At 43.7% G+C, this 19,152-nt stretch overlaps 1 protein-coding gene across 1 annotated transcript; it reads right to left on the reverse strand.

Moving 5' to 3' along the window:
• Positions 1 to 3,295: 3,295 nt before the first annotated feature.
• SMLR1 (small leucine rich protein 1) lies at positions 3,296 to 16,516 on the reverse strand. The gene is made up of 2 exons (XM_075338273.1): positions 16,390 to 16,516; positions 3,296 to 6,116 (listed from the first exon to the last, which is right to left on the reverse strand). The coding sequence occupies exons 1-2, from the start codon at positions 16,514 to 16,516 to the stop codon at positions 6,004 to 6,006; spliced, it is 240 nt and encodes a 79-aa protein (XP_075194388.1). The 3' UTR covers positions 3,296 to 6,003.
• Positions 16,517 to 19,152: the final 2,636 nt, after the last annotated feature.

Below are 19,152 nucleotides of genomic sequence, written 5' to 3' on the forward strand. Positions count from 1 at the left end.
GATACTCAATACTACAAGCTACAACCTTAATCCTAGTAAATTAAAGCCATTTGTGTTTGATTTCGGATGTAATTTTTTTTTTCCATACTGCTTTCTGAATATACAGATGGCAGATGAATCTTTGTGTACATACATAGAGTTCTAGGTTCAGATTGGATCTGTTTAGGAAACGTGGTTTAAGCAACAAAAAAGTCAATAATGAAAGTTATTCTTAATAAAATAGTACATTTGTAGCCCTGGGTTGTAGGGCTAAGGACGCTGTTCCTGGGTTATAGGGCTAAGAGCTCTGTCCCTGCTTAATAGGGCTAAGGCCACTGTCCCTGGGTTCTAGGGCTAAGAGCACTGTCCCTGCTTATAGGACTAATGGCACTATCCCTGCTTAGTATGGCTAAGTGTGCTGTCCCTGCTTAGTGGTGCTAAGATTGCTGTCCCTTGATGGTAGGGCTAAGGGCACTGTCCATGGGCAGCAGGTCTAAGAGCTCTGTCCCTGCTTAGTAGTGTTAAGGTGGTTGTCCCTGAGTTGTGAGGCTAAGGATGCTGCCTCTGGGGGTTGGAGGGCTATGGGCGATGTTCTGGACCTCAGAGTCCAAGATAGATTGCTCCCTATGCTAAGTATTGGCTGCATCTGTTCTAAGTCAAAGATGGAACCTGCTCCCTTTTGCTTATACTAAATACTGGCTAACTCAGTGCTGATTTAAAGGTTCAAAGATGGAACCTGCTCCCTCTGCTTATGATGTCGCCTTTTTTAAGTTAAGTGCCTGCTGACTTCGTCCCCTTCATTTCAAAGATGACACCCACTTCTTGTGTTGCTTCTTTCCCCCCTAATAAGCACTGGGTGCATCCATTCAGATTCCAAGTTGGCACCAGCTCCCTTTTCCTGGCTTTGCCCCTCTGTTAAGCGCAGACAGTGTCAACATAGAAAGGCGATCAAGAAACAAATGGGGACGGCACCACCTTAAATAAATAGATTATGGAAGTGTGCTCCAACCCATAATTAGAACATAGAACACAACACATGGGAAAGAGTGGGCACAACTACACCAAACATGTACTGGAAAATCCAGAATAATGGAATGAAGCAAGAGGAGTCCCTTGTTGCATGCAAAAAGTGTGAAAAAGTTTATTAATAACACAGAGAAATATTATTAAGAACACTTAAAACTGGGAAAGATCAAAGGGGTGATCCACCCATGAACAGTTTAGCACATCACCACTGAAACCTCATGGAATAATACAGATGGAATAAATCACATAGGCTCAAAAATAACAGTACCAGAGAACAGTATACAGCAATACATGGTCACCAAATATAGGACTAACATAAATATGGTACAGATCAAAGAGAGCCAATACAATACCAGATGAGTAAATAATGAGAGAGGGGGTGTGGGTGCGCCTGCCCCACGCGTTACGCCACCATGTGTGGCTTCATCAGGGGTAAATGAAGTAGTGACCAGAGCCTAGATATATATATACAAAAGGACCATAGATAATTACTGACCGGAGTGTTGAATATACCGCTCACCAAACAAACAAGGAGGGCGGAATCCTCTGTAACCTCCATGTAAGCTGGAACCAGGCTGTGGGCGTGCATTCAGCAGTGTAATGCAGCGCCATGTGGTCCGGTCATGTGACCGGAGTGACGTCAAGCCCCGCCCCGCAGCATAGAAAGGCAGCCAGTACTTAGTAGAGAGGGTGGCGCCAGCACAGGGGCGGGTGCCATCTTGGATTTTGAGTTTCGTCTCTCACCTCCACACTGCTCTTTAAAGAGACCCTGTCAGCAGTATTTTACTAATTAAAATACGGACAGGGCCATATTAGCACTGTCATACTGATTAAAATGACACCTGGGTTAAAGAAATCCATTTAATATATGTTCTTTAATCTGTTTTTGAATTTTTTACTCTAATAATTTCTTCGTGTATTGGTGGAAGGGTCTTCAGCTCTGTTCTGGCTTGTATTAGCCATGGGTGGCACTTGCGCACATTGATCTCTTGGCAGTCTTCAGGAAAATGGAGCCCGCAGATGCAAATGCGCAGATGGGTCAGTGCCAATGGCGCCATCTTACTACAGTACACCATGAGATCAATCTGAGCAAGCGTGGCCTGCGGCTAGTGATTAAAACAGACTATAAATTTTCCATATTTATTGACAATTGTCCTTCATGTAACCGTGTACCCAATTAGTACTTATTCTGTACAATGGTTAAATTGTTTACATCAAATCAATTGTTTTTAATTGAATAACACTACATTTTTTTCGCTTCATATACTTTATTCTGGAAATCTAAGTAAAAAAAAAAACACAGCCATTTGAGCGTTACAATAATTGAACAGATATAGCTTAACTTCCAAACATTTCCACATCATCAAGATAAACATTGGGTTTTGTAACCCCTTACACCCCTATATAAAAAAATCAAACCTAAAGCACTCTACATGTATAAAATATATTAAAAAAATGGTCAGCGCACCAAACAGATATTTAGAGAGAAAATGTTACACTGATGGTAAAAGTTTTAAGAATATAGAACTATAAATGGTATTATGTGTATGTCCATATGTGATCTGGAAAAGGATAATTGCTAAAAGTTGGCAACTCTGCTTCAATGCATGCAATTTATCTTGCACCAAGCCCTGCTGTATACTTTACTAGACAATATGGATGTTATGTAGTTCAATGGTCTATTTATTTGCACTAGTAATAAGCGAACACTACCATGCTCGGTATTTGTAATGAGCAGTTGATGCTCGGATGGGCTCGACTTGTGCTCCAAGTATAATGGAAGTCAATGGGGGAACTCGAGCATTTTTACTGAAGATTTCACAGAAAAATGCTTTTGTTCCCCCCATTGACTTCCATTATACTCAGGTGCTCAATCCAACTGCTCATTATGAGTATCGAGCACCCGAGTATGGTAGTGCTCGCTCTCAATCTGCACCTTAATGTATGAAGAAATAGGAAAGTTATGTAAGAGGATTCCCAGTGTGGAAAAAGTTTTTTGGTGATGGTCTAGGTGTTAAGACAACCCTCAAAACAAATGTGGAAAAAGCTTTGCATTTCACTTTATTTACTTCTGCAAAAAGGCCTACAATGCAGATTTCATCAGATCTTAAAGGGTAATTCCCATCTTCAAGATGCTAACCCAATATGTAGTAGGTGTAATAATAATACTATTATCAAATACCTCCAAATAGAAATATAGCATAGTCCTGATTCACTATGTTGCCTACCTCCTGTTTAGGGTATTGCAGGACCTTAGGTGTCCATGGTTACGACCACACATATAGTCACAGATAGGGTACGGTTCCACTTGTGTACAGCTTCTTATGCAAGAGCATAGGAAGGGATATGGTAATGACCCTCTACTGCGAGCGTCAGCCAAGGATCATGCGACTGTGATGCGATCTTGCGGTCGCATCACAGGTGTGGAGAAGAGGGAAGCAGCACTTTCTCCCATCTCCTCCACTGCCTGTCTCTGTGTATATCGGACTGCACTCGGATTACATGCGAGTGCAGTGCGATGTTTCACACACTTCCATAAAGTTGTATGGGGGTGCATGAGCTGAGACTTGCTGCCAAACGCAGCATGTTGCGATTCATTTCGCATGCCGCTATGGCATGAGAAATCAATCACAGATGGACACTGCCCCATAGTTTTACACTAGAGTGAGAGCAATCCGATGTTTTATTGGATGGCACTCGCCCGTACAAAACGCAAGTAGAACCGAGCCCTTAGTCAGTTGCTCGTGGTCGTAACCAGGGATAGCTAAGGTGCTGCAATGCCCTGAACGTGAGGTAAGTGACCTAGTGAATTAGTAGAACTATACTACATTTCTAATTGGAAGTATAATAATATTATTACACCTACTACATATTAGGATAAATTCTTGAATATGGGAATATCCCTCTAACATAATGGTCATCACAATGAAATCAAACAGAGCCATCATTATAAGCCACAGAGGCAAATTTACTAATTCTGTCTTATAATTGGGTTCAAAATGCCATTCATGATAGTGTGCTTCTTAGAGGTATTAATTTGGCTGTTATTGAATTTTAGCTGCCATTGGCTATCACATGAATTGTGCGCCAGTCCCTCTGATGTGTAATTTGGCGAAAATTATGATGAATTTGTTGAGTTTGCTCGGCCATTTCCCCATCCCAGTTGAGTTACAACTGCTTTTCAAAAAGTTGACAGAAGTGGCACAAAAATGTCACAAGTCACAACTAGTGAAGAGCGAATAGTAAAATATGTTTGGAAAATTTATATCAAATACCTAATACTATGCAATTATTCGTCAGGAATAATGAGCCTAATGCAAGTCAATGGGGAACCTGAGCATTTTTCTTGAAGATTTCCCAGAAATCTGAACATGAATATTTTACTATTCGCTCATCACTAGTCACAACATTTTTGTGCACCTGCAAGTTGTCAAAACACTTTTTCCACTTCAAAACGTGTGTTAACTGCTACTTAGAGCAAAACAGCCCTCTTTCAAAGCAGCTCATGTGTGATGATAAATGTACAACATCTCTATACACTTTAAGGTTCCTGCTAAGCCCTACCCCTTTCCACTTGTCCAAGTCACCTGTCACCTAAGAAGCAAAAAGTGTCTAAATCACCTAATATAATGATGCAAGGCATGTATGCAAGTGCTTTGGTGCACATTTCTCTGGAGTTTTGGAATATTTTTCTTCGTAAGTCCCTTTATTTTCATCAGGTGCCTGCAGTATCCATCATATGACAGATATGATACTGTGTTGTCAGAAATTCTATTACCTGTTTATGGTGGTTTACATGGACAGCAGAGGACATATGAAACATAGTATGGGCATCTTCTTAACAGATCTGTATAGATCACGTTCTTATTCTGTATAACAGGACATCAGTAATTCTAACCCATGAAGAGTCCCTTACATAGATTACCAAATTTGCAATTCTGTTGCTATTTCTCAGTGCCTCCTTTTTCCTTATCTTTGGTTTACTATCTTATTATTTTTGTTTACTGCTCATTGTCATTGGGATTGACGCATGTTCAGCAATGGTTGAACATGAGCAGTGCTTACAATCTCTTTCCTATTGAGCTTGTAAACACTGCACTAGACTGGAATTGACAGAGTGCACTGTTAGCTCTTAATCCTGACCAGTTTCAGTCTCATGGCACAACTGATGCTGTAGAGATAGAACTGACACATGTAGTAGCCTCCGGAGTGCACAGTTTGGGACAGAAGCGCATCGATGATTGTAGACTGAACTGTCACTCAAGAAGGTGTGCCCATCCTTGCAGTGTGCTCCATACCAGAAAAACTTAAGCGTACAGGTTGCCTATGTGCTTTGTCCCCATCTGACTCTATTGGCAGTAATTTTTTGTATACTGTATAAAAATAATCATTTTATATTTCCGACGATAGTGTCCATGCCTCTCACATGCCAGAATATTGTTTCTCCTCTCATTCTTGTGAAGTGATCCTATGATAATACTGTAAGAACTGAAATAGTCAGGTAAGTGTGTCATGAAATCCATGGGGCCACTTTACTAGCATATGAAGGCTGGAAAAGTACATCACGATCACTAGTAACTATTACTAAAAATAAAAACCCTGATGCTGTCCTTAGACTGAGGCCGCAGCTTGTAATAGCTTTGTCTTATTCCTCGCTTACAGCTATGGATACCCTTATGTAACGGAATATATGTGCAATTTTCTAGCAGCATAACAAGCAAAGAAGCAGATTTGAAATGACTTCAGCGTGTCCTGGTCCACAGGCATCGCCAGTAACCTCAGGAAAATCACCATGTGTTCTGTTACAGACAGATCCAGCTTTCAAGTCTCATGTGAGCAGAGTTTTTCCAGGAAAGGCATCCTAATTGGCAACACCTTTTACTTCCCCTTGTTGCTCTGAGCAGTCATTTTTAGATTCTTTTTTTTCCCCAGTGATTTGTGATGTGTTAGCAGCTTTACATTATATACGCTATCCTTCTGTATGAAGTAAAATCCGGATTAAGAAGTCCTCTTGACACGTTGGCTCTTGGATGACTTTAACCGCTCATACTGAAGGTTGTAATCCCGCAGAGAATCTCTTGGGGCACGGATTTGAGCAAGCTCCTCATTAACTGTGGAAAAAAATAATTTGTAATTTAATATTCTGATCGTAGAGCAATTACTTTTTACTCAATTTATTGTATCAGGTGGAACAAGTGTCATCCAGTGTGTTTCTGATGGTCAGATATTGCTATATCTATATATATAATTGCCTTATTCTGTCTGTCTGTCTGTCTGTCATGCTCCAAAATTGTGTCACCGTGACAGTGTCACCGTGACATGTCCTTACGGTGACACAAAGCTGATTGGCCGCTGGGCTCGCCATGGCCCCGCCCCCCCACACCGATTGGCCTTTCGCCCAGGCTGCGCCCCCACACGGATTGGCCAGCCGCTCGCCCAGCCTCCGCCCCCCCCACAGATTGGCCTCTCGCCCCGGCACCCTGCAGGCATTGGCAATTCGGCCACGCCACGCCCCGCCCCCCTCACGCAACGCACGTTAGCTCTGGCCCCGCCCACCTCCCCCCGCGCATTCCCCGAACTGACAGGGCTGTCACGGAGGTGAGTACTGTACTCCCCCCCCCGCGCATTCCCTGAACTGACACGGCTGTTAAGGGGGGTGAGTACTGTACTCCCCCCCCCCATCCCCCATCCCCCGCTCGCACGGGAGTGGTGTGGGCTCCCGTGCGAGCGGGGGACGGGATACGTTGGCATGGTTACAAGCGCATCGAGGTCCTGTAGCGGCGGAAGATCCACACGCACACACACACACACACATCAGCTCACACTCACTCTCACACTCACTCTCACACACACCTCACACACACATCACATCGCATCCACACACTCACAGCATCCGGCGATATCCCTTGCTTCTCGGCCTCGATACTGTGCTGTTGTGACCTTCCAGGACCTGACGGAGGATCACATGGCCAGAAGCATGTGGTATCTCCGGATGTTGTGACTGTGAGCGCGTATGTGCGATATCGTCAGTGTCTGTGTGTGTGAGTGTATGCGATCGGGTGTGTGTGTGTCGGGATCGGGTGTGTGTGAGTGGATGCGATCGTGTGTGTGAGTGGATGCGATCGTGTGTGTGAGTGTCGGGATCGGGTGTGTGTGAGTGTATGCGATCGTGTGTGTGAGTGGATGCGATCGTGTGTGTGTGTGTCGCCAGAGGAGGGGACAGAGAGGGGCTGAGGCTGGGGACAGAGAGGGGCTGAGGCTGGGGACAGAGAGGGGCTGAGGCTGGGGACAGAGAGGGGCTGATGCTGGGGACAGAAGGCTGATGCTGCGGGTAGAGAGGCTGATGCTGGTGCAGCATGGGGGATGGATTACAATGGGGGGTGCGCAGCATGGGGGATGGAGCACGTTTGGGAGTGCGCAGCATGGGGAATGGAGCATGTTTGGGAGTGCGCAGCATGGCGGATGGAGCACGTTTGGGAGTGCGCAGCATGGCGGATGGAGCACGTTTGGGAGTGCGCAGCATGGCGGATGGAGCACGTTTGGGAGTGCGCAGCATGGCGGATGGAGCACGTTTGGGAGTGCGCAGCATGGCGGATGGAGCACGTTTGGGAGTGCGCAGCATGGCGGATGGAGCACGTTTGGGAGTGCGCAGCATGGCGGATGGAGCACGTTTGGGAGTGCGCAGCATGGCGGATGGAGCACGTTTGGGAGTGCGCAGCATGGCGGATGGAGCACGTTTGGGAGTGTGCAGCATGGCGGATGGAGCACGTTTGGGAGTGCGCAGCATGGCGGATGGAGCACGTTTGGGAGTGCGCAGCATGGCGGATGGAGCACGTTTGGGAGTGCGCAGCATGGCGGATGGAGCACGTTTGGGAGTGCGCAGCATGGCGGATGGAGCACGTTTGGGAGTGCGCAGCATGGCGGATGGAGCACGTTTGGGAGTGCGAAGCATGGCGGATGGAGCACGTTTGGGAGTGCGCAGCCTGGAGGATGGAGCACGTTTGGGAGTGCGCAGCATGGCGGATGGTGCACGTTTGGGAGTGCGCAGCATGGCGGATGGTGCACGTTTGGGAGTGCGCAGCATGGCGGATGGAGCACGATGGGAAGTGCACAACACACCACACACACACACACACACTGGGAACCACAAACAACTGCCCTACACAGACACCTACACACACAGACAACGCTGCACACACACAACACCCAACACACAAACACCGCGGCACACACAAATATACGCACATACCGCACAACACACACATTGCACAAAACATACCTCCCCCCAAAACACACCACACACACACAAACCGCGCAACACACAACGCTACAGACACACAGCGCTCCACAAACAACGCAACACACATACAACACCGCTCTCACCCCCGTCACACCCAGACAACACCCAGAACATGTACAGCGCCTACACAAACACTTGGTAACTACACACAACATATATATATATAACAAAAATCATACATGAACTGCACAATACGTAAATTCTAGAATACCCGATGCGTAGAATCGGGCCACCTTCTAGTATACTAATAAGTATCCAGATGTACATAGAAATCTTTCATTGAAGCCACACAAAGTCTCCCCCTATCTGAGCTTATACTGAGATAAGTTGTGAACAAGATACAAGGATCCTGTCTTAGACTATATTCATGAATATTATTATTCCTTATAGTTGTTCAGTAACCCAACCAAAAGAATCATTCCTTACGGCCCATTTAGAAATGTTTATAGGGTTGACCATGTTTGAGAACAAAGTCTGTATTCACTATATGACTGCATACTTCTGAATCAAGGCAGCATGCAATACACACACTGTCATGATTGTCCAGTATTGCTGGTGCGAGTGAGCAGTCACATGACCACATGTAAACAAATTCCATACATGGGGTCACTGGCCAGCTAGTCTCATCCAGCTTCATACCAAATACATAGTACCCTTCCACAAACATCCAAGGAAAAAAGGTATCCAGCATCCGAATGCAGAAATTAATAAAATAATCAATTTTATTCAATCCATTAGAAATATTCCAGTTTAAAATCACGATCCATATTGCAGTAGAGAGGATGCGTTTTGTACTCTAGGTCCTTATTCTAAGAATGTTAGAATAACGACCTGTGTCCTCATATTTCTCCCTTCCTGATCGCTTCCCATACTATGTCTGGACCCATCTTTCGTTCTCCATACTGTGTACATGTATGTGCCCCCCCTCATACTGCTTCCTCATACATGCAACCCCTGGTTCCCATACTGTGTCCACATCCATCACCCGCTTGCAAACTGTTTAATCATACTCTACCCCTCGCTTCTCATACTGTGTCCTCAAATTTCTCCCCCCCTCGCTCACTATATGGTGTCGGCACCCATCCCATCCCCCTCGTTCCCCAATACTATATCTGCATACATTCCCCCTTGCTCCCCATACTGTGTCCACACATATCCCCCCCTCTCCCCATAATGTGTCTGCATACATTCCTCCCTTACTCCCCATACCATGTCCCATCCACCCTCGCTCACCATACTGAGTTAGTACCCATTCCCCCTCACCTCCCCTATCTGTGTACTCATACATCCTCCCTTCGCTCAACATAATGTCTGCACCCATCCCCTCTCACTACCCAAACTGTCATCAAATCCCCCCTCCCCCTTATTTTGTATCAGCACACATCTTCTCCTCACTCCTACTTATGTGTGTGCACTCATGCCACCTTGCTCCCGAAACTATGTCCTCTAATAACCCTTTTGCCAGTTACACTAAATCTTCAGTGTCTTCAGCGCCACTGGAGCACTTGCCACCAATGCTGTGTGTGTCTCTGTGGTGCTAGTGAGTGACTTCAAAAGTGTAATCAGTTGAACTGGTTATGCTGCTGACATCGCCCTGACGCAGAGGTTTCCGTGATCAGGGCTTCAATTGTACAAGCGTCAATTGAAGCTCTGATCACCAAAACCTCAGAAAGACGTGAATACAATTGATTACTGGGAACTGGTGCACTGCAACTTCTCTGAGCCGACTTGGAGAACAGCTGACTCTTACAATGGGGGTGACAATATTCAGCCGCCAGTGAGACACCTTGGATCGCCGCCTAAAATGCCCCTCCTGCCACCCCCGTATATATCGCTGGTGGAAGAATGGTCTCAAATCACATACTTGAGCGATGCATGTGACTAGCTTCTTTATACAGAAGGTGTGTTGAAGCTGTCATCACCAATAAAGGCTTTTGTACAAAGTATTAAATAAATTTCAGCACGTGCATTCAATACTTTTTCCCTGTGTCTTTTCTCATTATTACAAATTACTACATTTATGGACACCTATGGTTTGACTTCTTTGCCAGTGTGGATTAGATGGGTTATTACCGACATCTGGTGAGAAATTCATGTCAATAGCACCTTTAGAAATATATTTATTTTGAAAATGTGTGACTTGTTTAATACTGATTTCACCCGCTGTACATCACAGGACACACTGGGGGCATATACATCACAGAATATGCTTGGGGATCACAGGAGATACTTGGGGCAAATTCTTCAGAGGACAAACTGTGGACTGCCACTTCATTGGTGAGACTGGATAGCAAAGCATGCTAATTTCGCCTACAAAGTTCGTCCTGACTCCTGACGTAACGCAAGTAGAAGGAAAAATATGCTGAGCACTGCTTACCATATACAAGGTATCTGCGGCGTCTTCTGAATCAAATCCATCCCATATGGGGGAGCCAAATACACTTTTTCAGTCCTGCAGCAGGATCCTATGCGCCTTCTGGGTCTTCACCTGGTCAACCCGGCTAGAGGAAAACTGATCGTACCCGAGGTGCTATTGCCAAGATACAGAAAGTCCATCCAAAAAAAGAGATCGGCAGCACTCTGCGGTGTAACTGGATTATAATTTTGCTTCATGCAGACAGGTGGGACAACACAGGGGAGGGGAGGGAGTAGAGCACGTAGGATGACGGTACCATTTCACACCTATAGGGGTGCTTTCACGGGTCCACAGGTCCGGTTCAGGTGGACCCGTGAAAGCACCCCTGGAGGTGCGAAACAGTACCGTCGTACTACGTGCTCTCCTCCCTCCCCTCCCCTGTGTTGTCCCACCTGTCTGCATGAAGCAAAATTATAATCCAGTTACACCGCAGAGTGCTGCCGATCTCTTTTTTTGGAAAGTTCGTCCTGACACTGGCCAGCATCAGGACATAATTCTTCATTGCATACACTCCAGCATTCAGTATTGAATGCTGCATTTGCATGCTCGTAGTATTAGGTGCAATTAAAGGGTCGTCAGCCAGCATTTTGTCAGCTGCCGGCCCAAACACTGTGGTCCCCAGCAATCTCCAGTGGTGCCGAATAAAAAGACATTAGATACAGTACAGGCCAAAAGTTTGGACACACCTTCTCATTCAAAGAGTTTTCTTTATTTTCATGACTCTGAAAATTGTAGATTCACATTGAAGGCATCAAAACTATGAATTAAAACATGTGGAATGAAATACTTAAAGTGTGAAACAACTGAAAATATGTCTTATATTCTAGGTTCTTCAAAGTAGCCACCTTTTGCTTTCATTACTACTTTGCATACTTTTGACATTCTCTTGTTGAGCTTCAAGAGGTAGTCATCGGAAATGGTCTTCCAACAGTCTTGAAGGCGTTCCCAGAGATGCTTAGCACTTATTGGCCCTTTAGCCTTCACTCTGCAGTCCAGCTCACCCCAAACCATCTCGATTGGGTTCAGGTCTGGTGACTGTGGAAGCTAGGTCATCTGGCGTAGCACCCCGTCACTCTCCTTCTTAGTCAAATAGCCCTTACACAGCCTGGAGGTGTGTTTGGGGTCATTGTCCTGTTGAAAAATAAATGATGGTACAACTAAACGCAAACCGGATGGAATAGCATGCCACTGCAAGATTCTGTGGTAGCCATGCTGGTTCAGTATGCTTTCAATTTGATGAGAAGGTGTGTCCAAACTTTTGGTCTGTACTGTATATATATATATATATATATATATATATAAAAAAGCACATAGAAATGGCATAGGGATGATGATATGAATGAAAAATTGTCTGTTTAATATTTCAGAATGAAAAACTGACTGTTTTGCTTCTCTAAATCTAGCTTAACAGAAAGTAGAACTGAAAATTGCATATGAAATTCTAAATAGCGTAATCCCATTGTAGTGCTGAAATCAGGGATAGCACTCCTGTGGGAACATTGAATGTCTGAATTAATCTGGTCCCCGATACTACAAGTATGCCACTTATGGCTTTGCTTAATTACTGACTTGACTTATATTTTTGTAAAGCACATAATCATTTTAACTGTGGAGCTAAAAGTACAGTACAAATCAATATATATAACAATTGGCAACTGGGTATTACCAATTAAATATTCCAAGGATTACCAGTATATTTAAATACGACAGTCAGTGAGGATTGGACACTAGCAAACTATGTAGGGGTATGCTAATTTGACAAGGGAAATAGTAACACCCAGTCATCAATGTCTTCATAAATGTCCAGGAAGATTAAGAGAGAAAAGTGACTGCAGAATTGTTATTTCATGAGAAATACAATGTAACTGATGAGCTGACAGGTTTTTTTTTTTATATATTTTCTTCCCATGACTCTACCATGTAACCTAAGGAGGAAAGTTTCTTCTTGTGAAAAGTGTCAAGCTGCCGTAAGGAGACTTATAGGCCATGTAATGCTCCACTGTGAGTTTAAATATGGAAATAGTGGGGTGCTGTTCCTCCATAGTGCAAATCAGGAGATCTGATTTGGCTAGTTGAGAGGTCTCTGACTGGGAATCTAAAGGGGAACGGTTTTCCTTGTGGAGAGGGCAAAGCCGACGTAAGGAGACTTATTGGCCATGCAATCCTCCTCTGGAAATATAAAAATGGTGAAAGAAGAGTCTTTATCTCTGGCACTAGGTATTGGAAGTATCTATCCTTAAATATTGACACTTTAACGAGCCTTGCCACATGACTTAAGACAAGAAGCCAAACCAGAGACTCCATTTGAAGACACGTAATTTGTGGTGTTGCCCATCTTAGTGCAAGGCAGGAGATCTCATATGACTAGGTAAGATGCCTCTGAGTAGGGATCTAAGGGAAAAAAACTGTTGTAGGCAAATATAACTGAAAAAGTAAAGAGAAGAAGTTTATATTATAATGTCAATATGAGACACTTAAGGCCCCGTTACATGCAGCGATATCACTAGCAATATCGCTTGCGAGCATACCCGCCCCAGTTGTTTGTGCGTCACGGGCAAATCGCTGCCCGTGGTGCACAACATCGTTAAAAGTCATCACACGTACTTACCTGCCTAGCGATGTCGCTGTTGCCGGCGAACTGCCTCCTTTCTAAGGGGGGCGGTTCGTGCGGTGTCACAGCGCGTTACTAAGCGGCCGCCCAATAGAAGCGGAGGAGCGGAGATGAGCAGGACGTAACATTCCGCCCACCTCCTTCATTCTGCATTGCCGGCGGCCGCAGGTAAGCTGTAGTTCGTCATTCCCGAGGTGTCACATATAGCGATGCGTGCTGCCTCGGGAACGACGAACAACCTGCGTGCTCAACATCAACGATTTTTTTAAAAGGAACGACGTGTCAACGATGGACGATTTGGTGAGTATTTTCCATCGTTAACGGTCGCTCCTTGCTGTCACACGCAACGACGTCACTAACGATGCCGGATGTGCGTCACGGAATCCGTGACCCCGGCGATATATCGTTAGATACGTCGTTGCGTGTAACAGGGCCTTAAGAGCATAGACTCAGTGGTGGACCCTGTGACGGTGAGTATATTGCAATTCGATTTTTTTTTTTATAACAAACTGAACCAGTGAAACCAGAATTTCTGAAGGGAGGCAACCTTTTTAAATTTCTTTTTATTCCTCTTTTATTTAAGCAGACACTTTATTTTTTTCTGAAAGTTGAAAAGGATGATCAATATATATCAACCTCCAGTCGGCTTAATTTGACGTGGACTACTTGGATCGTGATAATGAGAGTGTAATTACAGATTGTGGTTGAAGCGCAAAAGAGCCTGATTATAAATATAGATTGTTGTCCAGCAAAGTCCCACTGCAAATGGCGTCGTCTTTGTGTACAATGCGATTTGATTAAGGTCAGCAACTATTGACGAAGAGCTTATAGGAGAACCAGAAATACTAAGCTTCATTCACAGCGCACTATATCATCTCATTTTTCTTCTCCATTAGGTAATTAGGCAGTTTTCATGCAGTCTAAGGCCACATGCACGTGGTGAGTATTTGGTGAGTTTTTAACCTCGTATTAATATGCCAAAACCAGGAGTGGGTGATAACACAGACGTGGTGCTCGTGTGTCTATTATACTTTTCCTCTGTTCTACTCCTGATTTTGGCTACAAATATTGTAAAATACTTACCAAATACTGAACTAGTGAACATGGCCTTAGCAAGTTTCTTTACTGGTTGAACATTTTTTTTATATTCTGCTATTCAATGCCACATATACGGTTGTGACAAGTGGGAACCAACTTCCCATTTGCTGGTGGTGTGATTGCTCAAACCCTTCCCCCCAATTCTGAAAATGGAGCTCTGAAAACCCGTCGTCGAGAGTGGGGATTGAGCATGCACACTTTTGCTCTATTCATTCTTATGGGAGTGTCAAAGACCTGTCGAACGCAGCACTCGGCTATCTCTGGCAGTTCCAGTAACAATGAGTGAAGCGAAGGTCTACAAGATCCTCCTACTCCAGTACATTCAGGGGGGTTCTCTAGAGCCACGTTTTCAGGATCAAAGGAGGAGACCCCAAGTGATCTGGAAATGAACCTCTCTACACTATTGCTTAGGGGAACTTTCCAAACTTGGTACAACCTTTTTAAGCTGTCAAACCACTTTTCTCCCAACCAGCCATACACATGCATGCTCCATATATATATATATATATATATATATATATACACATATATATATATTTATTTATATATATATTTATATTTATATATATATATGACTGTCCTTACAGGGAACCTGTCACCAGTTTTTGACCCTACGAACAAATGCCAACGTCTTTAACTTTTTTTTTTTGCTGCATTCTGTAAACGTGTCTAACAATGTACACATTACATGTTGTCACAATTCTGCAGTCACATAGATGAACCGTAAACTTTGCTTCCCGGATTGCACAACCCCTTTAAATGGAACCAATCACCATGATTTTCCTATATAACCTAAAGCCAGTGCTATACTGGCACTATCAGGCTGATTCTATACATACCTGTAGTGGTCAGCTTGGATGTATAGGTTTTGAAATCCAAGAAAGTAAAGTCTATAAAATCATCAGCTTGTTTAGTGACAGCAGCTGAAGATCAGATAATATCTGGGGTGGGGGGGGGTATTCAGAGTTATCCCCTCCCTCTGTTATAATTAGCATAAATATTATACCATCGATTTAAATTTTGACTTGCAGGACCTGTGCTGAGGTCATACCCATGTGACCTGAAGAGGTGGGGCCTAAGCCAACAGAAAACTGTTGCTTCCTGGTATCAGCTTTGTTGGCTTAGGCCCCACCCCTTCTGGTCACATGGGTATGGCCTCAGCACAGGTCCTGCAAGTCAAAATTTAAATCGATGGTATAATATTTATGCTAATTATAACAGAGGGAGGGGATAACTCTGAATACCCCCCCCCCCAGATATTATCTGATCTTCAGCTGCTGTCACTGAACAAGCTGATGATTTTATAGACTTTACTTTCTTGGATTTCAAAACCTAAACATCTGAGCTGACCACTACACGTGTTTATAGAATCAGCCTGATGGTGACAGTATAGCACTGGCTTTAGGTTATATCCGAAAATTTTGATGATTGGTTCCCTTGAAGCAGAGACAAGCTCAATAACCTAAATATGATTTTGTAAATAAAAATGTACATTTTATTAGTTATTAGCATCTACATGGATGTGTAACTTTAAGCCACAGGGACCCAATACAAAATGTGTAACAGGGTCCCTAACTCCGATATTCATACTTATGTCAACATACTAACAGAAAGACCTCAGACCCTCTATAGTTAGTCCCCTATTTCTACACAAAAATGCGCTCAATAGGCAGATACAAATCTTTTGCTAAATTCAAATCACAAGTTAAAACTTCACCATACACAAAAATCATATATCAAGTATACAAGTAGAGATGGATAATAAACCGCAATAATGAGATACGAGTCACATTGTTTAGATCAGGGGGTTTATCATTATTCCATGCTGCTTTCCTAAAATTATCTAGGTGAGAGATTGACTTTATAACATCCCTCATAATGAAACTTATACAAGCTAAAAGTGTGCACCTGACCGATCATTTCTGTTTTTGACCATTACAAAGTTTCACAGTTACTTACCTTCCTCAAGTTTTATCCTGAGATATGAAATGAGGCTGAGCAGCAGCAAGGCAACAGGTAGAAAAATCCCTCCAAATATGTATGTAATAGGCAGCTCCTTGACCAACACTGATATAATGTGTCCCATGGTGGTGTCTATAGAAGAGACGGGGCCAAGTAACGATTCGACCCTTCTTACTGCTTCTTATGAGGATGGCTCAATACATCGTGTCTGCAATCTCTTTAACTGGCCTTTGGTCCGACAATTGAAGCCTTGTATTAGGACTTTGTACTATTTGTCCTGTGATTTGTAAGAGGATTGAAACAAGGTTGTAAAATAACCTGACTGAATTTCTCAGCAAATCTGTAACCAACTGTTTACTTCATTTAGTACATGTTTTCTTCGTAGTAATCCAGTCTATTAATCAGTAACCTCTCTTTAGTTGTGTATATACAAAGTTATATATGGTATATGTGTGTATGTATATCTGTATATATTATACACATACACATAGTGCTCAGCATAAATGGTGAGTACACCGCCTTTAAAAAGTAGATTTTAATCAATATCTTACTGAATACAAGAACAATTTCTAACATTTTGAAAAAACTGAGCATTTTTTTAACTTATAAACATGAAAGCAAGGCTAAGGGTACTTTCACACTTGCATTCAGCGCAGTCCAACACTATGGAGAATAGCGCAGTCCGTTAACGCACTGCGCTATTCTCCATAGACTTGTATGGACGACGCACTGTAACGAAAGTGTCAGCATTGCATCCGCTGGACGACGCAGCGTCGTTAATTTGATACTGCGCCGGGCGGGAGGAACGCAGCATGTAACATTTTTTTGAGCAGCGCAATCCGTAAGATTTCACTGCGCATGCTCTCTCTGGCTCCCTGCACCCGTAACCAAGGTAAATATCAGGTAACCAAGCAAAGTGCTTTGCCGATATTTACCCTCGCTACGTGTGCAGGGAGCCCGACACTTCCCCACTTGGCTCCGCCCCCTCCCGCACTCCACTCCGCATGTATGTACACACACACACACGCACACTCACCTGTCCTCAGTGCCATGTTCCGCACTCCTCCCCCCGCACACATTCTCGGCGGCCAAACGATCAGCTGAGCGCCCGGCCGCCGGCATGTGAGAGCGCTCAGCTGAGCGCCCAGCCGCCGGCATGAGAGAGCGCTCAGCTGAGTGCCCGGCCGCCGGCACGTGAGAGTGCTCAGCTGAGTGCCCGGCCACCGGTATGTAAGAGCGCTCCACTGAGTGCCCGGCCGCCGGAATGTGAGAGCGCTCCGCTGAGTGCCCGACCGCCGACATGTGAGAGCGCTCAGCTGAGCGCCCAGCAGCAGGCTATTGAGAGCGATCAGCTGATCGTTCACAATAGTCTGCTGCCGGTAAAACTAAAGAATATAAAAAAAAAAAGCTTTCCGTTGCTTTGTACGATCCGTAGCATCCGTTGTACCACTATATGCAACGTATCTGTTGCATCCGTCACACAACGCAATGCTACAGGAGCCGTCCAACGCAAGTGTGAAAGTAGCCTAAGAGATTTAATTACACAATCTTAAATAGATGATGCATAAATGAATACGTCCCACATTAAAAACTAATATATCTAGTATTTTTGTACGGCCACCAAGTCTTCTAGACATGGGATGAACGAGTTGGCCACATATTGCAACATCTTTTAGAGCCTGGATACTAGATGGAGAGTGATACTTACCTTCTCCATCAGAATTCCCCTAGGCATTTATGGCATTTATAAAAGTGCACGTCTACCAAGGGCACAGAGTGATGGTAGCATCTTTTCTTCATTATAGAGTAGTACATCTTTGAATTCATGATACCATCAATGAAATGTTGCACCATCAATAAAATCTTGCAGCACTTATGCAGCCCCAAGGACACTGCCACCATCATGGTACTATAGCTGTCCAAATGTGGGGTAAGAGTATTTTGGGGTGGCTTACGCAGAGATCTACTTTTTCCCTAGAGTACCTTATAAAAAAAAAAGGAAAAGATGAACCTTATGGTCCATTTACACTACAAGATTTTCATGTAGGAGTGTTCCTAACAATAATCTTATAGTCTTATTAGGCTGCTGATCACCCAATGAATGAGGGGAGAAGTGGTGGGAGCGCTCTGCTCAGGCATACATTTGAATTTTAAAATATGTATTGTGTATATTACAATAACTAAATGGTTAACCTGGGAGTAGACATACTCTTTTGCTATGATGCTCTTACATAAGGTAGCAAAGCTTAATGACAATTCCTCTTTATTACGTGTATCATATTGTTCCAGATAGTTTCTTGTTCCTTACTGGTTACTACTGTAGACTACTATCTGTATATATGGCATAATCTAAGCTGCTTTGCTTTCATGCAGTTCAAGGATACAAAAGAGTATGTTAGACAAATTTATCTTTTATTTTGCAAAACTTCCAATTGAGGGAACAAAGACTACATATTAAATTTCTTTGATGCATCTTAAAAGAAAGTTCTATTGGATCTAACACCTAAAAATGGATTATGTGAGCTGTAAAACATTTGAGCAGCATTCACACATCACTCTGTTTTCCTGTGCTGATCAGAAGCCAATATATCAAGTGACCCACCAAGGTAAGTAAGATTTTTTGGACTATTTTATTTTTCATAGAATTGTGAAATGAACCTGAAATCAACTAGCTTATGCACATACAGTGTGGGTAGATCGTATATATTGGGGTGAGCTTCCCCAGGATACAGCGAAGCCGAAAACAGCCCAACACCAAAC

The sequence above is a fragment of the Anomaloglossus baeobatrachus genome, chromosome 3, assembly GCF_048569485.1.
Source record: "Anomaloglossus baeobatrachus isolate aAnoBae1 chromosome 3, aAnoBae1.hap1, whole genome shotgun sequence".
Taxonomy (NCBI): domain Eukaryota; kingdom Metazoa; phylum Chordata; class Amphibia; order Anura; family Aromobatidae; genus Anomaloglossus; species Anomaloglossus baeobatrachus.